The sequence below is a fragment of the Aristolochia californica genome, unplaced genomic scaffold (assembly GCF_029961685.1).
Source record: "Aristolochia californica isolate CCGP_79_NKW_82.1479 unplaced genomic scaffold, dmAriCali1.0.hap1 SCAF_1, whole genome shotgun sequence".
Taxonomy (NCBI): Eukaryota; Viridiplantae; Streptophyta; class Magnoliopsida; order Piperales; family Aristolochiaceae; genus Aristolochia; species Aristolochia californica.
In genome coordinates, this window is record NW_027181770.1 from 56,535,018 (window position 1) to 56,561,428 (window position 26,411).

The window sequence follows — 26,411 nt, forward strand, 5'->3', positions numbered from 1 at the left end:
GACGCAATCGGGGCGTCTGAGATGTGGCTCTCTCTAGCAACAAGAACACAATACTCATGAACTTTCCGGGAGACGGTGCCTCGAGCCACTTGGCAAACTGAGATTTGATAAGACAGAACAGTTTCCGTACAGGTGTGGGTCCGCGGAGATCTTATGCTATCATTGACGGATTGCGTCAGCGAAGCCGTCAACTTTGCGTAGAACTCGTCCCCACGCGCGATTCCACAGCTATTTGGTTCTAGTGGGGTCCAACGCAGAAGATTAAGATCAAAATGAGGATCACTTTGGTGGTGGGCCCGGGTCACGAGAGGCGAATGTATTCCCTCCTGCGCCTGGGATACTCCCTCTTATGCTCGTCCACGAGAGTCTCGGGAGCAAAACATTTCTTTCACTATGTCACTCTTTCAATTATTATTTTAAAATATTTAAACAGTAAAATTAAAATTAAAAATATAGATATTTTATAAATAAATTAAAAGGTATTTTTCAACTTATTTTCTTACTGCCAAATAAGGGGAGCAAAATAATAATTTTATTAAATTAGAAGTGAGAGAAACTCTTATAAGTTTATTAAGAAAAGTAATCGTTTTAGACACCATTCAACGACTATATTTTGGAGTTCATATGGCCAAATTTTTTGTTGAAAAATGATTGATCATGTTACTAAGGTTGATCAATCATACTTTTATACACTAACCTAACAAGATTTTGGTTGATTGATCATGCCATCATTGTTAGATTGATAATGCTCAGTAGTCTATATGATCGATCATACCCTAAAGCTAATAATCGATCATGCCTACAAAGGTTAATGGTTTTTATTCCTATTTTAGCATACTTAATCCTCTTAATTGTCATCCATAAAAAACAAGAGAATACTTAAAAAAGGCACAATGAAATAGAGACAAACAAAGAATAGTTCGTTGCATTGAAAAATTCTTTACATTATGGGTAGGCATCATCACAAGTGGGAAAATAAATTAGATTTACAATAGAAACTAAAAAGGTTGCTCGTGCCTAATTCTCCTGCTTAGAGAATGAATCAACTCGTAAGGGCACCGAGATGATAAATATGAACCAACCTAAAGACACCAAGACTAGCTAAGATCAACACAATATAAAAACGAGTCCCAGTATCTAAGTAACAACGAAAATTAAAAGATCATTGGCTTTGCTAGTTGCTTCTTGCCCGAATAGCAGGAGATGAATATAATTTAGTCTAAGAGTGAGGAAAATCTGCCTAGCCTCAAAAACTTTGAAAACAAAATAACGACTTGAAAATGATACAAGAAAAAAGGGGAAAAAAAGTTCTCATGGACGAGACTACTCAGACGGGGAAAAACGAGAGATCTATCATTTCCCATCATCACTGCCCAATTTGAGATGGAAATCTCCAGGGCATACAAAACCAAAACTTTTAACTAAAATATATTGCCCAACCTGCTGGTTAGCGCTCCCAAACATAAACATGGTGTCACTTCAAGCAGAAGCAGACACGCTTGGGGCAACATTTTTTGCTTCTGAATCGACCGCAACAGAGCGATTCATGCGACTATAACCTCCATCACCTCCACGGCCGGATGAAGATCCCCCAACTCTACCTGAGCTCCTATTGCTGCCAAAATCATTCCGATTGTTGAAATCTCCACGACCCCCATAACTTCTAGAGCCTCCAAAATTGCCTCTCCCTCCTCTTCCACCATCATTGCGAAATCCTCCACCTCTTCCAGATGGAAATCGACCTCTGCCATTAACTGTGCAAGTAAAAAATGATGAACCATTCATTTCCGATCCTTTAAAAAAACCAAAACTAATCACAATCACTCTGTAAAATATGATGCAAAAAAAAAAAAAAAAAAAGTAGCAATCCCTGCTTGTCCATTTTTTCAATATTTTCAGGTGCTCATTAATTGGAACCAGTATTTCCTGCAGTAGGAAATAGACTAGGTGCAGACCCAGAGACATCAATAATAATCATGTCTGTTTAATCTTTTGAATGGTGTATCAATGCCATGCCAAGTCCTTCCTACAACTGAAGTCAGACCAAAACATAAATCACTTGCCTCGAGAACTTGAAGCCCTCTTCTCTTCAACATGAGCATGACGACCACCGATTATAATCGGAGAGGCCTGAAAAGCCAACATCATATGTAAACAATGGCATACATATAAGCTGCTTGTAACATTCAAACATGAATTGTAGAAGTACAAAACAAAGATCAAAATCTTTTTCAAAAAAACAAAAACAGAAACAAAATCCACCAATGAAACAGTAAGCAGAAATTTAAACTCTCCAAAATGTAAAGAAAATGTAATTGATATGCTTGATAATGTTCTGTTTTACGCAAACAGCTTTTGAGATTGCTTAACAAATTATGGCAATGATAATCATAAAATCAAATAATATACTACATTAAAAAGTACATGAAAGTTAATTTTAATATCACGAATTGACATTATAGTGGAATATATCTCAAAGTATGAGTTCTTTTGGTAAAAATGCATTGCAAGATATTCTTTCTTGTGTTCCTTAAGAGGCTAAAGAAAAAGGTCAAATTATTCCAAGCTGAAATCATAGAATTATGGTAAAACATATTATAAAGTTATATAACATAGGAAGTCATAATCAAACTGACCCACATTAAGTCACCATTAATAGATACACATTGAAAATGAAGTATATAAAAGTTTATAATTAGCTTAGAAAACAAATGCTAGAAACATCTTCAATTTAAAATTTTGAAAAATTAATCATGGAAGATTTAGATTGGAGACAATGGAAACTTCCGTACAATACAGGCCACTTTATGTGGAAAATCATGGCTACTTATCATTTCCAAAAATACAGAAACAGATGTATCAGTCTGTGCGAGATAATGCACATTGAAGCCAAAAATGATCGCTTGCAGCAGATTTTGGAGTCAATATCCCGGTCATGGTTTACCTGTGGGAACGAGTTTGAGGGCATAGAATACATATATGCAATCAGCATTCAGAAAAAGTTCACACACTACCAAGAAAAGATTTCCCTGTGCATCTCGCAACAAACATCCTTGTTGAATCATTTCATAGAACACTATAGACAAACACAACATACCTGATACCATTTATATTTTCAAGCAAACCAAACCATCACACATAATAATAATTTATGATCAAAGATTTAGATATAAGGAAACTATTGATGATCATTAATTTAATGTTCTCAAAGAGATTCAAACCATCATACATAATCGTAATTTATGATCTAAGACTTAGATATAAGAAAAATATAGACGATCACTAGTCTAACGGTCTACCTGATTAAAGCCATAAAAAACCAGACTCATTTAACTCAACCAATGTAGATGGTAACACATTCAAAATGAAAAAAATGATCCCAACAACAAAATAAAGTTTTCTTAACTCTATAACTATGTGCTTTTATTGATCAAAACACAAAATAAGTGTTCTCATAGTTAAGTGTTTTTTATTTCTTGTCATACCTTTTTTAATAATTTTTTAAAGGCCTTTTTTCCTAATTTAAGACAAGAAAATTCTACATTTTCCCAAAGTACTAGTAACTATCATACCATTATATTAATTTCTTAAGTTTCCTTTAAGCCGTCCTTCCTATGTTGTTCTATAGAAAGAAGTATAAGATCATATGAACAGTACCTAATCCCTGCTGTCCGCACCATACCACAACAAACACAGCTAAGCTTTTAGCATGAGACTTAAACATGTCAAATGAATCTTACTCAAAACATGTGTGCATTTCAGACTAAACCACTCATTAGAGGAAATCAAAATCTCCACACTGAAGTTGATAATCAGATAGAATTACATGTTAAGGTCTGAAGTTGATAATATTGACCATTAAATATGTTAGGAATTAGACGCTCTAATTCAATACTAACGAGGGCAATAATAATCGCATACGAAGAAAAAAAAAACATGAAAAATACTAGATTTATACAGGTTTGCCTCAAGGTGAAGCTACGTCTCGTCTTCCGTCGCTGCAATAATTCACTATGATGATAAAATAGTTTACAAGAGAAATCGTAACCACTCGAGTGTTTTTTCTCTAACCTCTCTCAACCGCAACTGATGATCCTTTTCGATGATTGCCCTAAAAACGACGCCCCCAAATATAAAGAGAAAACTAGGGCAACCATAATACAAGTGTGAAATCCCCAAATTACCCTTAATGAAACAACAATCAATATCTCTAGGACGATCCGTGTATCGACTCAGTGTAAGGCGTTAATTAGGTTCAATAACTTAACAAGATACCAAAGAACTACATCCACCACACGTATCATAGTTTTGTCTTCATAAAAAAGTCATAACAACAATAAACATAGGCAATGCTAGAAGAGAGGAACAACGCAGCATTTAGACACAAGTCAATATTTGAAGTTTCCAAAGGAAAAGATAAAGGACACTTTCAACCAATTAAGTGAGTGCAGCTTATCAAAGACAATGAATCAAGTACTGAAATTAGAGTTGCCTGATTCAATAGTGGTAATGAGCCCAAACGAAAAGAAAATTGAGATGAAGCCACAAAAATTAAAAATAGACAGGAACAAGAAGGAAACACACTCACAACACGACCAAACAGTCATACCTCTATTGCATTTTGAACAGCACTTGCAACCTCAAACTCCACAAAGCCAAAACAGAATCCTTGCTGCTGCACCCATCAAGAATAAATCAATCAACACAATGCATAACCACAACATGATTAAAGGAGATTTAAGCCAAGGATTTACGTATCTTTAACAAAACAAACCATATGCTAGAAAAAAAATTAAATTAAAATGGATATAAGCATATAGGGACCTTATTACTTCTAACTTGCACGCCCCCACTCTTAATGGGTCCAAATTTCTCGAACTCTTCCTCAAGCTGAGCAACTGTAGCATTGACAGGCAGACTCCTGATATAAATGGAGTACCCATCAGCTGCAACAAGCAAATGGATGGCAAAGTAAGATAAATGAACAAAGCTGTCAGACAATATATGAGGGCCAAACCATCGAAGAAACAAGTTAAAAAACTAAACATTTATTTAAGAACACTTGAACCTTCTGCCTCCTGGTTATTGCCATTTTCAGTTGCACTCAAACTGGATACAGGAACCTCAGGGGCCTGGTTCTGTGGAGGAGGAGCCACTTGCCTTTCAGGATTTGCAGGGGCTGGCCTGGCAGGAACAGGTGCGGGGACAGAAAGATGTGTAGTCTCCTTCATAACCTTCACCTGTACCCAACAAAAAGATTTAGAACCCAAATATACCAGAATGGATTTAGTAAGAGTAGCACAATTAAAGAAAACAACCTCACTTAAATCCCATGAATACTGTAAACCTATGCAATACATAAAAAAAAAAAAAAAAACTTTGTACCTATCTTTGCCATGTTAATCCAAGTAGTCACCAACATGATTATGAAAATTGCCCACAAAGCCAATGCATAAATGTCAGTGACATAACATGTCCCAAAGACATACAGCGCTAGAAAAGCTCCAATTGAGGAAAACTACAGCACAAGTAGTTAACCCGAAAACTACAGCACAAGTAGTTAACCCGACTTGGAGGTATCAAGTTAGCTTAAATGAAGTGATATCTTCATGAGCAAAACTAAGTTCAACTAGCCCGTTAAACATTATTCTCTACTTCAATATAGTCAATCTTAGCTCATCCCAGCCCTGGCTTGACTTGACCACACAAACTGAAGTAAAATGTCGCACTTGAAGACAAAAGCTGAAGCACTGGGCTCATTTAGACGACAAGAACTGCAGTTATGTGCTTGACTTGAACTTGAGCTTTATTATGTTTGCTCAAACCAAGATTGAGTACCATTCAGTTACAGCCTAACAAAACAAGATAGACAGTGTCAAAGTTCAACCACTCACAATAGAAGCATAGGACTTTTTGGGTGCCTCTTCTTGGACGGTAGCAGAGTTAGAATCAGCCCCAACCTGAGAATCATTTGGAACTTCATCAACCACCTCAGCTTCAGGTGTTTCTTCTTCCAGAACTGAGCCATCCTCGTGATCAGAGGGATTATAAACTTCCTCAACAGTAACTTCTTCCTCTGACAGTGAAGCATTTGGTTCAGCAACTTGACTTTCTTGGACAGGAAGAGGATCTGCAGTTGGGGAAGAACCTAAGCATCAAATTGGTACCAAACAAAAAGAACCTACAACCACAGATAACAAGCACAACATACCCTGGTTAGATGCCAGAGGGGCACCCGTGCCATTAGGTAATCCCTGGTTCACATCAGGATGGAGTTCAACATCATCCACATATCGAAATATATCATTCAGAACAAAGTACCCCTTGTCTTGTGGAGCTAGAAAGAAAGACTCGGTGAAATTTCTTTTCACTTTATCCTTCCCAGTCAGACACCCAGTCACAAGCACAAGAACTCCACCATTGAATGATTCCTGGGCATCCACTGTCTTTATTTCTGCCCTTGATTCACTGTAGTCAAGAGAGCGAATCTTCTCATCAATAGCCTGCTCAAAACAATAAAAGGCAGAATGAAAACATTATCAGTTCATTCATCTGATATTTTTCAGCACTCAAAACACTAGGAATACTTTTTGCTTTTTTGCTCTCATGATTCTCTATAATAACAGCAACTCCAATTTCCACAATTACCTTGTGCACTTGAATCAGGAGATTTCACACTTTCTTAAGATGCCATGATCTATCACAGTGATCCAAGACCATGTCAAAACATGGCTAGAAGCACCTATCGCTTTTTTTTCCAATAAAAATGATTAACATTGTTTCTTTAACCCATGTTCTACCCCCAGCCCAGCCCACAACCATTTTGATAACTATTTTTACAAGTAAATTTTTATAAAACTCTACAATAAAACACCAATCTGAATAGTGGCACACACTCCCAATCAACTAATTTCTAATAACGCCCAAGAAACTCAACCGAAAGCCAGGAAATAGCAAAAATCAACGGACAAGTAAAAGAACTAGCCCACAAAATAAAGCCTGAGCTCAAATGAACTTCTCATGAATGATCACTCAGAACGAGAACCCAGATGAACAGATAATCAAACCAAAACAAAGTCACACGAGTCTTGGTAAACGAGGAACAGAAAAATCACCTGCATGGTGGTCACTAAACTCATGGCACCCTCCGCTTCAGGGCGGCCAAGCTTGCTATTCTCCTGGTAGAATCGGAAAACGAGGTCCGGAGAGTAGTGCAGGATGTGATAATACTGGTGAACAAAGGCATTTCCGACCTTAAACAAAATACAGACGTTTTAGCCAGAAAATAAGAATAAAAATAACCAAGGAATATCGAGCAGAAAAGAACAAGAGGACTGAGTTTTTTTGTTTTTTTTGTTTTCGAAGAAGAAGACCATTGAGTTTTTCGAACCGCAAAGTGGGACGTACCACTTGAGCAGAAGGGCAAGATCCAGCTGTAGGCTGCTGAGACGCCATTCCGGGAAACCTAAAAGGAACAAGCCATTTTATGAATTATAACAGCATGACAGAAGGCTTAAAACACTAAAATGCAGAATACGGGCCTAACCAATAAGCCATGCAAACCGATCGGCAAAATTCAGAGACTAAGGCAAGACGGTAGCAATCAAAAAACATAAACAGTAAGAGAGAGAGAGGAAGGAGATTCAAACCTGGCCTGGTCCGATCCTAGGAAGATGGCTTGGACGAAGGAGATGAAAAAATGGCTTCGCTCTCTTCCCTCCTCCGCCTCTCTTAGGGTTTTTGCGTTTGGATCAGAATGAGAGCACCAAGAGGGGGGAGGGTTTCTAGAGCTATGGACCTGTCATGGGGGTTTTATAATAGAAAAAAAGGGTTTATGCGAGAACAACCGCCGTAAGAGAAAATAAAAAAGAACTGATAGAGCAATTCTTGACGTGATTGGGTCCTGCTCGGCGGGACCGCAACCCGTAGACTTCGACAGTTCGTTTGAGCTTCGTCACTTGTAACAGACTCCAGCTCGGACTCCGAAGGGACTGCGCTGTACTTGCGTAGAGCGCCACCTTTTATATGTCTGGATTTTGTGGCCCGTTAGGGGTCTGTTGGGAGCTTAGAAAAACAAAAGAAAAAACATGAGATTATGATAACAAAAAAATTATAAGAAAGGTAAAATTTATACCTAAACCCTAAACCCTAAACCCTAAACTATTTTTTGGAATAATAATGGTTAAATTCTCCCATTAGCAAGAGGAAGGGAGGAAGGATGAAGCTCTCCCCTTCTTATAATTCTTATTACAAAATGAAAAATTATAAGGAAGGTAAAACTTACACCCTTGTAATTGGAGAGGTACTTTCTCCTTTGAAAGTTTCAAACTTTTAGCCTCAACGAAAAATGCAGGAACTTCTGAACAAGAGGTTTGGTGGGGTATTTAAAAGTTTCCCGAGCCAAACTAATCATTTTTTGCCTATTTGCAAAAAGTTGAGTTTACAGTGATTCGTTGTATCAAAATATGACTTCTCGATCAATGGTATGATCGATCCATTGGGTCTGACATTCTAAGTTGATTGATCAATGTAGATGGTATGATCGATCAATCATTCCCACTCGCAGTGTATAACAAGTATGATCGATCATCCTTTATGTCTCTAATTGGTAAAGTTTTGTATGATTGATTAGTCATTGATGTTGATTAATCAGTCAACATGAATTTGCTTTACTTGGACAATATTGATCGATTAGTCCAATTGGGTTAATCAGTCATGATTTATACCATAGTTTAGCCAAATTCTGGATGTTCGATCAATCGGCCTTGGTTAATCGATCATACTTCATATTTTTGCCTCATGCACTTTTGGTTGATGGATCATTGGCCCTCCTCCTCTTGGATAAGGTGGAACATGTTGATATCCAAAAAAGTTGGTCTTGGTAAGTTGGATTTTGAGCTTATTCTATGACAAGATTGAAAAGAAAAATGAAGGAACTATCAAATTTGCTGGATTATAATTTATATGGGCCAGTCAACCCTTGGACCTGACCGGGTGGGAATGGGCCCGTTCTATTCATGTCAGGTAATGTTACAGGCTAACAGCCTAAGAGAAATTAATCTCCATGATTAATTGAATTTACGTATTTAAAATTTGGCCCATTAGTAAGGGGATAGAGAGTGTAGCTCGCGAGAACATCGAATTGAGTAGCTTCCTCCGAGGGCAACGAGTGAGTGAGGAGGTGGGAACTCGGACGCGGGTTGAGGGAGTTGACGAGAGGGATGACTGGAGTTCCAAGTCCCGCGGACTAGCTGTCGCTTCTCCTTCGTAAGCAGCGGAGAACGCGGGATTCGGAGGCGCACCACCTCATCATCATTAAAAATAGTTGTGGCGCAGAGTTTTTGTATGTTAGTGTTTCGGATTCGACGTAACGGAATTACCGTTGTTCTCTCTTCCCCCTCCTGCCTCGACTCCGCCATCCTTCCTCCCTCCTTCTCTGCCGTAGCTCTCATGAACTCGACGCCGATCACCATTCGTTGTTACCGGCTATCCTTACTATCATCCGAAGGTGGTGGTTTTCGTCAGGGGTTTTAAGCCTTCAGAGCTGCAGCAATTTGAACTTTTTTTTTTCCTTTTCTGGCTGTTTCCGAGCTCTGTTTTTGGCTTTTTTCTTTTAATTTCCGGCAATGTCAATATCCAGCGATAATGTACGTGGGCTTGCTTTGGCCCTTTCATCTGGTATCTTCATCGGGTCGAGTTTTATAGTAAAAAAGAAAGGACTGAAGAGAGCTGGGGCTCTTGGCGTCAGAGCTGGTTGGTTTTTTTTTGTCTTTGTTTCTACTTTTCTAGGACCCGTAAAATCGGTTTTAGGATCTTTTATCTTCTGGATTGGTTCCTCTAAGTCTGAAAAGCGAAGACATTTCAAAATCTTGACTTTTGTTTCTGTATGACGACATTCTTTTTTCCTGTTTAAGAACTATATGCGTATATATGGTAAAAGGATGTGAGGTTGAGCCTCGAAGTTCATCTTTGTTAATAGAACACATTTCTGAACATGCACGTAAAGAATTTGGAAGATTGTATAAACTATAGTTAATGAATTTTTTTCTATTATTGTGGATTAGATTTGGTTATTTGATATTGAAAATCTGCTTGTTGAGGACGACATTTCTTCTCGTCTTTCAATTTATTCGGCTAAATTTCTTGTTTTACATATTTGCAGGAGCGGGGGGCTTTTCTTACCTGTATGAGCCGTTATGGTGGGTAGGAATGATCACCAGTAAGTAACTTCAGAACTTGCGGTCCTCTTACTTTTTGGTTCTCAATTTGCAATTTTTTTCTATAATATGACTGCCCTATTTATGCCAGTGAAAAGCAAAATCAGAAACTCAATGGTAAAGGTTAATGAAGAAAAGGAAGATTCTTTTTCTCCTTCAGTTTTTTTTTCATATAGTTGTGCTAAAAAGGAAATACATCAGGGCAGCTGAAGAAATGGCTGAAAAATCAATTTCTTCAACTGAAGCAATTTAACTCATGAAATGGTTCCTTGAAAAAACAAAGACTACCCATGTGCTCACGATTACTTCCGCAATTAAGGGATTGTGATTGTGTTTAGAACTGTTATAATAGAATTGGTTTACTGGAATTAAGGGCCCGGTGTTCCATCTATCTTTATTTATGTGTGCGGTTCCCACCAAATAGCCTGATGATGTGATTAAAAACTCCTCTCAAGTCTAATTCTTCTCCTGCATAGATTTTAGGTACCACTTAGAAGCTTCTAGAGCCAAACTTTGTTTCTCAGCACAATTTGTTTGATTTCTGATAACTTGCTGCTACTTGTTCTTTTATTACTACTATTATTATTTTTATTATTATTATTTATGTTATTCTCTTTGTCTTGCAGTGATTGTCGGTGAAATAGCTAATTTCGCTGCATATGCTTTTGCTCCTGCAATTCTTGTCACTCCATTGGGAGCTCTCAGTATAATAGTTAGGTAGGGCAAGGAATCATGTTCTAATTTTCATGTTTTTGAACTTACAATTCCACTTCTTCCTAAACCATTTTTGACTAAAACGTTATTGAATGCAGTGCAGTGTTAGCTCATTTTATTTTGAAAGAGCAGCTACATATTTTTGGTGTGCTTGGATGCATTCTATGTGTAGTGGGGTCAATCAGTATTGTTTTACATGCTCCACAGGAGAAATCAATTGAATCAGTTAAGCAAGTGTGGTTCCTTGCCACTGAGCCAGGTATTTATATCTAAATTAATGCTTGTCATACTTGTTTCCAAGGGGTTATCATTATAAACTTGGAGCTTGCATTGCACCCAGAATTCTCTCAACAGTTCTGGCAAAAATGATAAAAGAGCTCTGGAGAGCAAAACCAGGGATAGACTGAAAGTCCTGGATTTTCAATTCCGGGACTTGGCATGAAAGTACATATAACAATTTCAGGTCGATTCACTGGATGTCTGCCTCTGTTCAACTACTTGAGCTCTGGTGTTGGCTCATAAGTCTTGAGTCCTTCAATAAACATCATATTGAATTTCTTCTGGTTTGTATAATTGGATTTGTCAATTCAAAGGAGTTCCCTGTAGAGGCGGAACATTTACTGAAAAAATCTAGGTGTTGAAAATGTTTCATAGTGCAGTAATAGTCATTAGTAGCTGAAAAAAAAAATTTCTGCATTTTCTAAATAAATTTGGAAGTTGAAAATGTTTTTTTAGCAAAATAGCAGTCGTTTGTGGTTGCAAATCACTTTTTCTACTTTATTTATATTTTTAATTATTGAAACTAACTGAATTATTTGGTCATCACAGGTTTTGTCGTTTACACTGCTCTTGTTCTGGTTATGGTTCTTGTCCTCATCTTCCAGTTTGCTCCACGCTATGGTGATTCACACATGATGGTTTATGTTGGAATCTGTTCACTTATGGGTTCTCTCACGGTATGTTTTTAATATTTCTAAATTTTTCAATTTCCACGATTATCTTCACTGTCCACTATTCAACTGCTTTCTGATTTTCTTCGAGTGTAGGTTATGAGTGTCAAAGCTGTGGGGATTGCTTTAAAGCTAACGTTTGAAGGATCAAATCAATTTGTTTATGTCCAGACTTGGTTTTTCACTTTTGTTGTAATCCTCTGTTGTCTAACACAAATGAATTACTTGAACAAGGTAATCTGTTATTTATATTATATTATATATTTCTTTTTCTTTTCTGAAAGAAATGAAGTTGATTACATCTTCCACCTATAAGTCTTTATGCATTCTTTGAACTCATTTGTTCACCATGGAGAGGATTCTTGGGCACAGAGCCCATGATACTTATTTTACTTGAAATTTGTTTGTTCTAACATCTGTTTCATCTCCCTTGTGTTCATCTTTGTTCTGATATTTTTGTGTGATCATCATCAAGTATAGTAAACATGTTTTGCGACTGACAGTGACCAACATGATGGAGTGCCGCTATAATTGAATTAATTGACTCAATTGAGTTGCACTAGTAGAACTTTGTTGGGATGAAAGTCATAAACAGAAATATCTTAAAGGAATAATATGTATATCTTTACACCAATTTAGCCATATTCTTTTGAGTTGTTTCTCACATTTCACCTATGTGTATCTGTGTAGAAGGTTAAATAAGTAGACCATGGCCGCTCTAAACTGATCATTTCTTTTCTATTTCATTCTAATGGTTGTACCATAACAGGAATGTTCATTTTTGCAGGCATTGGACATCTTTAATACAGCTGTAATATCCCCTGTATACTATGTTATGTTCACTTCCCTTACCATTGTTGCCAGTATGATCATGTTTAAGGTAATTTATTGGCTCAGAACATAGTGGTAATTGATGTCAAATTTCTGATGCTGCTGCACATATTACTTGACTACTGTTCAGTGCTCTCCCCTGGCTTTCCGTTGATATCATATTTAAGATCGTTCAGTGGCCCTAGTTTCTGTTCTGATACTTGACACAAAAACTGTTTGTATTTAACGTCAAAGTCAACTATGCAGGAATTTAAGTTACAAAATTTCAGATTAATTCACTCTACTTTCTTCTCCACTCTGGAATCCAAAACCAAATACTTGGGTTATGTCATAGCGGTTTTTTTTTCATTTCCAATCCCACCAATATTTGTCCAGCTATAGACTGCTCTTTAACTGTTCCCCCAAGTTTTTGGAGTTCAAGACATCTTAGAGGTGCTTCTTGACTGGTTTTTTAAAGATTACCTCATGGTTTTCTTTTCAATTATGTATATATTTATTTGTTGTCGTTGATACATCAACCTAAAGGACATCAACCTTGAGTGTGTGCTACATGATACTCTCCACTGGAGTCGATTTTCATGCAGATCATTGCAACATAATAACTTGTAGGCATCTCATAAATTTATAGTGACCAATTCTGGTGAACAAACTTTTGTCTTTCAAGCATTCTGAGAGTAGCAAGTGCTCTTTTTATTCATGGAAACTGATTCTGGTGAGGCTTTGGCTTGGTAGATCAAAAACACTTCTCCCCAATTGACGTACTTGAAAATCTCGTTTTCAATCTTTTGCAATGACACTAGTAGCCTACTCGTATGTTGTACATCGTTTTTAATTATTCGTGTTGTGACTCACAAGCTTGTTTCCAATTCAGGACTGGGACTCACAAAACGCGTCGCAGATTGCAACAGAACTCTGTGGATTTGTGACCATTCTTTCAGGAACATTTCTTCTTCATAGGACAAAGGACATGGGCTCTACTGATTCTACCTTGGAACAAACCATCTTGACAAATTCATGCACGCCATCTTCTCCATCTTAAATTCACAATTCAGTGAATTTGATCTGAGTGTGTCATACTTAGCTCATTCTTTTCACTCCTGATCCCAGTCCAAAGACGAGTACTCCCACTTCAAACTTGAGGATCAGCGGTCAGCAGACAGTTTTCACAGCATCAAGTCCAAGAATGGTTGAATGACATGAAAGAGTTAAATGGCATATGCAAAAGCATACATTAACACCTGGGTTGTATTCGTCTGATATTACACTCCACCAATTTGGTTTCCTGAGTAATAGATTTGTTGTTGAAATACACTTAATGATATTTTGTTGCAATTAGAGTGCACATAGCTTTTTCAAAGTATAACCTGTTTATGATTTGGACAATTATCTGTTCATTATTAGGTGATGGGGTTCATTCACTGCAAGCAAATGGACTTTGTAGAAGTCCAAAATTTGTTGAGAGTTCTCCTTGTGAAAAAGTCACTGCCAAAATATGCTTGCACATTTTCGTTGTTAGAACTTTTGCCAGCGAATTTGTAATTCATTGATAGAAATTAAAATCTCTGCTAGCAAATTTCAATTGCACACAGAAAGGGAATTCTCTTGCAACGAATTTTTAAATTCGTTGGAAAAAGTGGCTATCTGCCAACAAATTTGAATTTTCCACAAAAAAATTGAATTTCGTTGGGAAACTATAAAAATAATATTTTTTAATTTTTGTTAAAATTGATATTTTTCCTTGTTTAATATAAACATAACAAAAATATAACAAATAAAAATAATTAAGTGAATTATAAAATAAAATTGTTTTAACAAGAAAAATATATAAAATAAAATTCCAAAAAAATTATAATTTAAAATTTTATAAATTATACAAGAAATTTTATAATTATATAAAAATTTAAAATTTTATATACACACACACACACACACACACACACACCATCTACAATAAGATCTGGATGAAGATGACTCTGAGTTGGCATTTACTGAAAGAACCAATGTATCTTATCCTTGATGGCCTTTCGTCTTATTTTCATAGTCCTTTTGTAGATTATTTAGTTGCTCTTTAACACAACGCTCAGACTCCTTAGTTCGACACTGTACATTTCTTAGTTGCTCTTGAGTTTGGGTTAATGCCATTTTAGTCAAGTACAACTACTCCACATGTGTAGTGGATTGAGATGGAGATGATTGGGTCATCTTAAGTATAGGCAGTTGAGCTAAACTCAACCGCTTAATGTACCCAAATTTAACTCCACAAATATTGTGCACAACACTCATCAATTTGCTCACTAGCCTCTTGTCCACTCATACCAACCATTGCATCTCCTCCTATGAAAAATAACATATGACAACTATAATTATTTTTTTATCAAAATAAAATGTATTACTTATAAGAAAGTTAAAGTTATAATTGTACTTACATATTGTTATTCAGATCCCTCAATCCACCCGAACTGAAACTGATGAGTAATTCGAAATCGCTCAATATTAGAGAAATTTGTGCCTTATACAGTTAAAATGACACATACATGTAAATGTATTACATTAAAAAATATACTCCAAGTTAAATAGATACTTTCTCTTCTCTGATACACATAAAAGTCTTCGATCCTATAGTATGTCGAACCATTTGTTTGCTAATGTTTCAGACATTTCTTTTGGAATGTCTCTACAAATGAAAGTTAAACATTAGTAAAATAAATAATAATTGAGACTTTGAAACACAACCCCTAGACATCTAATCACTCTGGAACCTCTCCTCTTGAAATACATTCACATACAACCACTATCAGTCCTTGAGAGGAACCCCTTTATAAGGAGTGGATAGTGTCTAGTGTAACCCGTGTAGAATACATGACAGCTCGGCCACATCTCTCTACATATCATTATCAAACTTCTCCTTGAAAAACGGAACAACACAAACTACTATCAAAATTAACATTATAAACTATAAACATAAAAGCAAAAATCTAATTAAGTGATTTGTAATATTTACCTCAATATAAGGATACCAAAAGTTAATTGATCATTGGTATAGCTCTTGAACTTGTCCACCTTCATCTTCATGTTATTCCTAAGGATATGGTCCACCAAATGAGTGAAAAGTGGATTGTAGGGTTCTAATGCCTTCGTAAACATCTAAACTCCACCAAAATCCTCCTACCAAGCTCTCTAACATCATCTACTCTAAAGTCCTTGGTCAGGTCGCGTGCTTGCCTTGTTAGTGAAGATATGGATGGAGAGGACGTGGATGGAGATGATGTGGAAGGAAAGGGTGTGAATGAATCTATACAAACAAAGTAACTATATACAATATAATTTAATATAAACTAGTGTTAGATTTAGGATCACATGTTGTGAGTAATAAACGAACTAGATTAAAAGTGAAGAGAGTGACAAGAGAGAGAGAGAGAGAGAGAGAGAGAGAGAGAGAAGAGATGAACGAGTGAAAGGAGAAGGAGAGGAAGAGAGTAGGAGAGGTCGGCTAGGAGGGAGAGAGTGATTGAAGTAGGAAGGAGGATTAAGTTTAAGTGATTTGTAATATTTACCTCAATATAAGGATACCAAAAGTTAACCGATCATTGGTATAGCTCTTGAACTTTTCCACCTTCATCTTCATGTGATTCCTAAGGATATGGTCCACCAAATGAGTCAAAAGTGGACTATAGGGTTCTAATGCCTTCCTTCGTGAACATCAAAACTCCACCAAAATCCTCCTTCTAAGCTCTCTAACATCATCCACTCTGAAGCCCTTGGTCAGGTCGCGTGCTTGCCTCGTTAGTGAAGATATGGATGGAGAGGACGTGAATGGAGATGATGTGGAAGGAAAGGGTGTGAATGAATCTATACAAACAAAGTAACTATATACAATATAATTTAATATAAACTAGTGTTAGATTTAGGATCCCATGTTGTTAGTAATAAACTAACTAGATTAAAAGTGAAGAGAGTAACAAGAGAGAGAGAGAGAGAGAGAGAAAGAAGAGATGAATGAGTGAGAGGAGAAGGAGAGGAAGAGAGTAGGAGAGGTCGGCTAGGAGAGAGAGTGAGTGAAGGAGGATTAAGTTTATCCTCCCCCTCAACGTGTATTTTTAATAATGAGAAGAACCATACTTATATCATTACCCTTTACCTAAGAAGAGATGAATGAGTGACAGGAGAAGGAGAGGTCGGCTAGAAGAGAGAGAGTGAGTGAAGAAGGGAAGGAGGATTAAGTTTAAGTGATGTACCTAATCCTCCCCCTCAATGTGTATTTTTAATAATGAGAAGAACCATAATTCTATCATTACCCTTTACCCTAAGAAGAGAGAGAAAGGGACACAAATCAAAGGTAAATTACATCATGCCACTATACTTTGATCTTTACTTCTAACAAATAATAATTAATTAAATTTCAATGTATAGGTATTGATTAATCATGCTTTGTAATTTTGACCAGTGCACATTCTAGTTGATCGATCAGTGACAGGTACTAATTGATTAATCCAAAGCTATTTTTCAAAATTGACATTCAAAGAATGAAAGAAGTGGTTCCTAATTGATTCTAAAATGTTTTAAAGATGAATATCCATGCATTAAACATGTTGAGGATGCAAATGATATAAGGCTCCAAACATTTCAAGTTGTACCTCGATTTTGAAGTCTTGGGGTTGTTTTCTTTACATGTATAGAGTCTTGAGATTTTTTAAGTAACTTTGACTCTAATCTTTTGTTCTTCATTTCTTTTCTTGTGGGTGTTTCTTCAAGATGACTTGACACATGATTGAAGCTTGTGGTCTTGATTTGACTATACCGATTCTTTTGCATAGATCTTGGTATTTATTTCTCTTGAAGGATATGCATATGAAATGCTTAATTTTCAATTTGTTACATCAATTAAGTTTTGTTATCATCAAAGTATGGATAAGAGTCAACAATCGATCAACAAAAACAACTAGAGTCAGATTCGTCCTAGTTATAATCAAATTCTGACTCTTAAAGATAAGTCCTAGAGTCATTAAACAATTGAATGTGAATAGAAGACTAAATTAACTAGAACACCTTTTAATTGAGACACTTCTATGAGACATCTTGTAGTGAGCCTTCAATAGAATTGTGGCTCAATGAGACTTCTTTTTGTGAGAGTCACGTAAGACTCTTCTGTACCTACTCTTCAACACGGTGTAACAAGAAAAGGGTTCATTGAACATGCCTTGAACCTACCATCTTGTGTTTTGGCAATATGAGGTTTTCATTTTTTGTAGTCTAATAAATTTTCGCTAGTATCTAATATTGTGGATTTAAACTTTTTGATTGAATGTGACTACTCTTTTGAGAGATTGTGACATATAAGTTAATCTTGTGAAAACTTTGGGATATCCATTCTTAACTAATAAATTTCACTAGTACTAAATATACTCGTACAACTATTGAATTGTTCTATAGGATAGATTAGGACTCAAAATTTTATTTATTATTGTTAGTATTATAGTTTGAGACATTTGTCGATGCATTCAAATGCAACTCCCCGATTTCCTCTAGTGTTATATTGCATACTTTGTTGACTAGTATGCCTTGTGTTCTTATAATGGAGTGTGGTGCATGCATGTTAACTAATTATGCTACTATAACATGCAGTCTAGGGAGATGTTATAAATTTTTTTACCAATGTCTTAAATTATAACCATACAATAGTAAACAATTGCAAGTCCTGAATGGGCGAGGTGGAGTCACAAACTCAAGTAAACAATCAAGCAAGTTGAAATATGGAAGCCATAGTTTTGGACCTCTTCTATCTAGAATTAGGGATCTTAGAGTATTCTCTCATAGAGTTGGATGTTGTTGGTGCCTAATTTGTGCATTTATATATTGGTGTTAAGCATAAAATAGACAGGAGTTGGATGGAGATTGTTAGCCATAGACCCATGAGTGAAGAATAAAAGAAAATGGTTAATATCCTTGATGGTTCTAATTTCATTAATGTTTGCCACTTGTAATGACCATTCCTTTGGGAGATTTTTTAAATTTCTCTTTCCCAAAACAAATCATGATAATCTAATGAGTAAGAAGCTTTTTTCCATGAGCTTGTCAAAGGTATATCGTTGGCTTCTAATTTCATTTATTTTTGTCACCTTTAGTTGCCATTCATTGAGGAGACTTCTATATATATTACCTACTTTTTGTTTTCCCTAAAATTTTGTGTATGAAAAGCTAATTTTCTCAAAATTCCAATTGAGTCTCTCACTGAAGTTCACAATGGAATCACTGATCTTCATTCTAAAGTCCTATACTTGGTGAGAAGGATGTTAATTTTGCTTCATTGACTTGTAAAGTTCCCTCATGGGTAATTTCCACTTTGTCCCATACTTCCTTCAAACTAGATGCACCAATCACTCTTGACTGCTCCATAACTTTCAATGAACACAATAGCATGTCTAATGCTTTGTGATAGAGGGGCATTTTATTCTTCACCTCATTGACATACTCCTTTGGACGCTTTTCGAATTATTTCTTAGCTTCCATTGTCTTGGGGACATATGGACATTGAGTTGTACTCTCTCAAATCTCAAAATCATATCTAACATGGAATGTTTCATCATATATTTCTAATGGGTATAATTGTTGACATAAAAAAATAGAGGTTTTGTGGCAGACATACTTGCAACAAAGGTAAGGGATGTGCTAGTGTTAAGTTGCGGAGCCTAATCAACGCTCCACACTGAGTTGGTGTGTGGATCCACTTTCGATGTAAGGTCATCGTGGGGGTTGGAAGGGGGTTGGGAAGTCCCCCTCCCATGGTTGAGGGGGCGAAGCCCGCCAGGTCCACAATATATTAATTGTTATTTTATTAAGGGTAATTTAGAAATTTTACTCATATATCACGGTTGCCCTTGTTTCACTACTCAATGAACTTAAAATTAAGACTCATGGGTTCAACATGCAATTTCTAAGTGTATATAGAAAGAGATTTTAGAATTTAAGACAAATGTATGTAGTTATTTTGGATCTGGAACAATTTGAAATTCCACTAGAATCTTGAAGAATGATTTGAAACTGTATGATAGCTTGGAGTTGTAGGGAGTCACTTGTGCATTTGTTTCTTTATGTTCAAACGACTATACATCGATTATATAGATAAAACTTCTATGTTCTAAACCTAGTTGTTGGCCACGAAAGGGATGTTTTGCCTTCATTGATCAAATGATGCATAATAAATCATGACTAAATATGTAAAATTCAAGGCTTAAGATCCTTAACACATTGGTATGTCACCTACTAAATTGGATGACCTACAAACTTTAATTCAAGGCTTGAAAGATTAGTACAACACATTTTAGGTTTGACTTGATTGATAAACTTTCCTACTTTCTGTTGCAGGTATTGGCCAGTCATGGTTATCTTGATCAATCAACTAGCTTCTAGTAGCTTTCTAATTTTGTATTTTAGTTGATCAATATGACTTCTAAGATATTTTTGAATTAATGATTTTCATCAGTCTTCAAAATGGAAACCTTGATCAATCAACTTGTCTTGGTTTCAATCACAAGGTTAGTTTCCTTTTTGTTTGTTATCATAAAAACAAAAGCTGGAATAAGGATCCACACCCAATAAGATGATAATGTTGCACACATTTTGGAGTTAAACATACTCAAGTTATTGGTTAAACTACAAGAAGTTTCCCTTTCTTATCTAGGCAATTTAGTAGATATATATGAAACAATTATATATATATATATATATATGATTGCATTTATTAGTATTAATTAGAGTAATGGAAAATATCATAATCCTTTGTAGATAAAATGTTTGCTTCACACTTCTTATGACCGAACAAGCAAAACAATAGAACTTGCAATCAAGTAAAATGACATCTATTGCCCTTCTTCCACCACACAAATCTAAGAAGTGAGTGATAATCATAGTTCATTACAACTCATCATTGTTGAATTGGACTATCTATATTGAAAGTTTACTTGCTATTTCACTACATATCAACATTATTCATTAAATTTAAACTTATGACTATCTATAATTATCTGTTAGTGATCAACACTCACTAGTGAGCTATACTCATCTTAGGTAGTATAAGGATGAGTTTGGTTAAATATCTCAATTATACTCTTATCTAGTTTTTACTTAGGGTGTGTTTGTGCCAATAAGTAGGAAAAAATTTCTCATTGACCAAAATTTTCTAACATTTGTGCCATTTTTGGGGATGAAAATTTTTTCCACTCGATTCTTTTTGATTCCTCTTACCTGTAAGAAATGTTAAACTTCCTATTGCTCCAATAAGAAACTATAGGAAAAATAAATCAAGAAGCACTAAAGTGTTTCTTGATCACTTACCTCTTACTTTTAACCTTATTTTTATTATTTATATAAAAAATATAATTTACTTTTAGTGTAAATACAAATACCATAACTAATTTTCCAATTATTCCTATCACAACACACAAAGGGCAAATAATTTTTTCATCGTTTTATTTTCCTGTGGCGGCACAAATAGACCCTTATACCAACTATTGATATCATTTATTTTTCAAAATATAGATTTTGCTTCGTAACAATTTTTCTCAATATAGTTGAACTCTAAAGTTCCCCATCGAACTAGGCCTACTATTTATCTTAGTTGTTTGACTTTGTAACTTTATGATTAACATTTTTTAGATCACTTACTCTTAATAGTTCAAACTTAGTTTACACCATCCAATACCACAAAAAGATGATACATTCCTAGACTCAAAACTACACACTAGACCTGGTTTTTAAAGAGCAAAGTGTTGATGTTTTAAACTATATTTGTAACAAATACTTCCATAAAAATTCACTCCTGGACTTGTATTAAACTCTTGTATGTTAACCTTATTAACGTATGAGATTACAATAACGAAACGAAAGGGTAGTTATGAAAATACATCTTTTCAATTATTAGATGCTCAATGCGAATGTATTGGTTTCATATATACTTAGCTCTGGTATTTTTATACACAACTACGAGAAATCATACGGAGCATAATTTCCGCATGTGGCGTGACTTTTTGTTTGTATAATAACCTTGCTACAAAAGAAAATTTCAAAAATTGTCCTTAACACGCCTAAGATTTCCTTTCCATTTGTGAGAATTTCGTATCTTTATGATTTTCTCGGATACTTCACGCCTCTTTAGATTTTGTCGTGCGCCACATTTCATGCGGTCATTACGAGCATGCTTTGCCAGTTGTGCTAGGAAATCACCAGAGTGCCTATATAAGCACATAAGCGGAGAACCTCAAGCATCACCAACAACATTGAGGAGGGCTCTCCAGTAGTAAGTGAAAGGCGAGACGTTTGACTCCTATGGAGTGGAAATTTTTTTCCTCTCTTATTTGTTTTTTTACTTATCTAATCTACTTCGTAGTATTTACTGTTGGTTATTGTTTTTATTCAGTACCTCATTGTTGTAATGTAGGCCAAAATTGCAAAACTTTTGTTGTGCATCATCTATCTGATGTTATTTTTTGTGAAATTTTCTATACTAGGTTCTACTATTCTTTCATTTGGGAAGTGATGACATACAATAACTTGCTATAATATGTTGTTTTTACAACAGAGTTTAGCATTTTACATTGAAATTCTACAAGATTTCCATCTGCATCTGATTTTTACTGTGGGGGGTAGTTAGAGCTTTCTTTGTTATCTACTTTATGCTTCAAGCGCTTGCTCGATGTATTTGTTTTGTGGGGAGTAGTTAGAGCTTTCTTTGTTATTTACTTTATACATCAAGCGCTTGCTCGATGTATTTGTTTTTTGAGTTTGATTTGCTGCATCCCAGAAAAGCAATAAACTATGCTCCCATTGATCACGATGAAAACCTGAATGGGTCTCATTCACGTGGAATCATGGGTCTGTTGATGCTCTTCTTGCGTTTGGCGGATGCTTTGCTTTGTTGCTCCATGGAATATCTAACATCTTTGTTTTCAATGGAAACATGGTGAACATTCTTGAGTTTTTGTTTCAAGTAATGTCACCAGATTCAAGACGCCTTTTCAATCTTGCCTTTTTTAGACTTTTTTATCATAAAAATATTATCCTTATTAATTATCAATAGAATTTCTATATATTTTTATTGACAAAGGATTAAAAAAAACATGTGTTTCTCATGTACATCTCATACCTTCTAAATGTAGTTCAGACAAGGTTCCCTGGATCTCCTCATTTATTGCTTGCCTTCCTACTGCTTTTGATAACAAATCTCACCATTGATGTATGCATGCAGTAAGCTATAGTTCATCTCTAAAATCCTTGGCTTTTTGGCTCTTGCAGTCACAACAGAGACAATGATGAACTCAACTGGAAATAGTACTCGTGCTGGTTCTGAAGGCCCCGTGAAACTGAAAAATGACTTACGCGCCCTAGTTGTGGACGATAACAGGGTGAATCGTAAGCTTCTCATGACGATGCTAAGCTGGGCCAAGGTCAACGCACATGAAGTGGAGAATGGTAAAGAAGCAGTTGAACTCCACCTCTCCGGCAAAAATTTTCACGTCATCTTCATCGACATGGAGATGCCCATCATGGATGGACCTCAGGTGATCTCTCATCAAATTCCATTTCACGGTTTATTAAGCATCTTGAAATGCTTCACTTCGTCACTTTTGTTTGTTTCTTGGCGTTGTTTGTACAGGCTACAAAAATTCTGAGGTCAATGGGCGTTCGTACATGGATTGTGGGGGTCAGCGGAAATTGCAGGGACAGTGACAGAAGGGACTTCTTGGCTGCAGGCATCGACGATTTCCATGTCAAGCCACTATCTCGCCAGAAGTTCGTCGAAATCCTTCACAAAGTTGATGACGAGATTAGCAACAACTGAAGCTCAACCAGCAAAGGAATTACTACCATTTTCGTGAATCCATAGGGACTTTTATTATGTTATTGTATGGAAATTTAGCATTTGCAGTTTGAATATCCTGTCTTTTTTTTCATTAGGAAAATCGTACTTGTGTCTGGAGATTATCAAATAATACTTAGTTTCCTTTATTATCCCCACCATGGTATGCCCATTGGATGTTCCCAAATTATGCTCATACGTATTTCATCCAATTAACTCTTTAACATTAGTGTCAAGAAGGCATACAAAAATAATAACAACTAATGTAAAAACCACTTAAAAATCTTACAGCTACATTGTGTTGCTCTCCAATCTGATAAATGGGCATGCAACAACTATATATGACTAAGATTTTTCGATGGATTGCAAATAAGCGAGATAATCGAGTAGAACTAAATCCTTACATGGGTAATTTGTTTATATATTTTTGTTTTCTTATGACTTGATATGTTAAATGGTTGTTTCGTAGCATTCAAGAAAAAAATCGTCAATCCTTGGTGTTCTTAATAACTTTCTCTAGATATTAATACTCATTTCTTGGTGATTCTTTGCTGGAAAAATCTAGTTGAGAGGACTTTCCCAAAATAGGGATCTATCGTATTTTTTTTATTTACTCGTATTTATAGCAAGAATCTGTATTCTCTAGAGTTACTAAGTTTTAATTTGAAATCTAGGCACATCTTTAGTAGGTTTAGTTGTTGCATTACTAAGGGCTCATGTTATGACTACATTACTCATTATAATTAAATTGTTAGTCCACTTTGAAATGAGCTTGTTGTTAACTATATTGCTTGTTCCATCCTCATTAGGTTGATGCATTGTTTTTTTTCAAAATTCTAAAGAAATTTTTTCATGAAAAAGGTATCTACATCATTAGTTTTTGAGTGATCATAGTGATAATTAACGAGCAAAATCTTTTTGGAATTACTTATTATGTCTTCTCACAAACTCATTTTTGATAATTTCTTTTTTTGGATTCTTTGTCTTGTACTTATCGATTAAAATACAGATTGTGCTGTTTCTCTCTTGCATATTATGTTGATGTTTGCGGCTTAAATTTTTGTATGAATCAAGGTACACTATATCTATTATTGGCATCCAAGTTTATTATGAGTTAAGCTTGTTGTTCTACCATTTTTTTGAGTTACTATATCGGTTAAGTTGCTGCTCCTTTTGATTCTTCCCAAAGAGCTTGGACAAAGATTGTTTGAGAGGGTACCGAGAAGGATTTTTTTTTATAAGGTTGCTGGTCTTTGCAACTATTTTTTGGTATTTCATTGGTTATATTATCCTCTCTGGCATCTTACCTAAAATATTTGAGGGGGAAAAAAGAAAAAAAGGTCAAAGAAGGTGTGATTCTAGCATCCAAAGTTGGCACATAATTAGAGAAGGGAAACTTCCTTCTTAAAGCCATAAAAAAATTGGTTGTTTTTAAGAAAAGAAAGTGTCATTGTGTGGTTGAAAGTGTCATTGGATCTTTCCTTTATTAAAAGATGAAGTGGTATTTGTTTCCTAATCAATTTAAGGAAAGAAGGGGAGATTGTGCTATTTTTTGCTTGCTAGGTGTCACCTTTGATAAAGAAGGTAAATTTCCTCTTTGAAAGATTTCGTTTAATTTAAGATCTTGATTCTGATTTGATTCAACTTTAATTCTAGATTTGATTTGAAATAATCTCCTAATTGAGGAAGATTGTAATACTCTCTAATTGGCATGAACATCACGTGATCAATCTCCCATTCCTGTTTTAGTGCTTGTTTAAAAACATGATAGTAACTTACCTATGCTCTCAGTTGAAGACCCTTCTCAAATCCGATTTTGTGTTTATGTGTGATAAAAGTATGAGATCTATCTTCTATGATACAACACTTGGAATTCTTTTGGATAGAAGATTTATGGTGCATACTATTTAAGTTTGTTGATTTCTGGAGAAAACACATAAACACAACAGATCTCAAAGGAAGGAGAGGAGCTCTAGCTCTTGGGAAAGAGGAGAGAAGAAACCAAGGGAGAGAAGGAAGAGGAAAAGAGAGAGAAGTGTATGGACGAATTTGAGCCAAGAGGAACAGGCTTGAATGCTCTACCGCATGCCTTGAAGTTATATTTACAATTGTTTGAAGGTGTTTACAATTACTACAATGCCTTTAGGGCTACATGTTTCAAAAGAAAAAAGACATAAGAGGACATACACCAACTTGCATAATTATAATTCTATGTCATCTCTAAAAAAATTTACCTTATTTACTAACCATGCCACCTTGACACACGTGGGTGTCTCTTAAAAAATTTCAAATTGCTCCACTCTTCTCAACTTGATTTATATATTTGCATCAATTTGCTTTCAAGTTGTGTACTTGTTGATTATAATGGTTGAAGACTATATGGGAAGCAAGAGTGATCTCCTTAAAATTACCACCATACCTTGAGACGGTTACCTAATTATATGAGTTAGTCTCAATCAATTAAGAGGTTTCTCATTACTCGAGACCTCTTAGGTCACTTAACCAAATCAGCTCCACCCATTGATGAAAAAGATATATTTATGTAAATTGGCTCAAGAATGACACTTTAGTCATTAGTTGGCTTATTAATAGCATGGAGGAGCATGTGGCCAACAATGTTGTTCACCTTGAAACTACAAAACAAATTTGGGATACTTGTGTTAAGTTGTACTCTAGTAAGGAAAACTTTTAGAAGTTGTATGATGTGTTCCTAACCATGTTCAATACAAAACAAGGGGACAATCTACATGAATACTTGGTTCGGTTTAGAGGAATGATTGAAGAGTGGAAGATTGGTTAGTCCTAATCTACTAACATCTTTGTTCCAGAAAAGTAGCGGGAAGGCTT

General features: G+C 35.6%; 3 protein-coding genes across 3 annotated transcripts; 2 read left to right on the forward strand and 1 right to left on the reverse strand.

Moving 5' to 3' along the window:
- Positions 1-1,138: 1,138 nt before the first annotated feature.
- LOC137952071 (nuclear transport factor 2-like) lies at positions 1,139-7,792 on the reverse strand. Its single transcript, XM_068799143.1, has 10 exons — positions 7,650-7,792; positions 7,408-7,465; positions 7,116-7,253; positions 6,212-6,503; positions 5,895-6,130; positions 5,069-5,240; positions 4,825-4,946; positions 4,610-4,675; positions 2,064-2,130; positions 1,139-1,754 (listed from the first exon to the last, which is right to left on the reverse strand). The coding sequence occupies exons 2-10, from the start codon at positions 7,453-7,455 to the stop codon at positions 1,480-1,482; spliced, it is 1,416 nt and encodes a 471-aa protein (XP_068655244.1). The 5' UTR covers positions 7,456-7,465; positions 7,650-7,792; the 3' UTR covers positions 1,139-1,479.
- Positions 7,793-9,626: 1,834 nt separating this feature from the next.
- On the forward strand, positions 9,627-13,751 carry LOC137949103 (probable magnesium transporter NIPA2). The gene is made up of 8 exons (XM_068795380.1): positions 9,627-9,753; positions 10,163-10,219; positions 10,844-10,934; positions 11,030-11,190; positions 11,760-11,887; positions 11,978-12,115; positions 12,669-12,761; positions 13,584-13,751. The coding sequence occupies exons 1-8, from the start codon at positions 9,627-9,629 to the stop codon at positions 13,749-13,751; spliced, it is 963 nt and encodes a 320-aa protein (XP_068651481.1).
- Positions 13,752-21,991: 8,240 nt separating this feature from the next.
- LOC137951336 (two-component response regulator 24-like) lies at positions 21,992-23,677 on the forward strand. Its single transcript, XM_068797969.1, has 3 exons — positions 21,992-22,004; positions 23,000-23,265; positions 23,361-23,677. The coding sequence occupies exons 2-3, from the start codon at positions 23,014-23,016 to the stop codon at positions 23,544-23,546; spliced, it is 438 nt and encodes a 145-aa protein (XP_068654070.1). The 5' UTR covers positions 21,992-22,004; positions 23,000-23,013; the 3' UTR covers positions 23,547-23,677.
- The last annotated feature ends 2,734 nt before the right edge of the window (positions 23,678-26,411 follow it).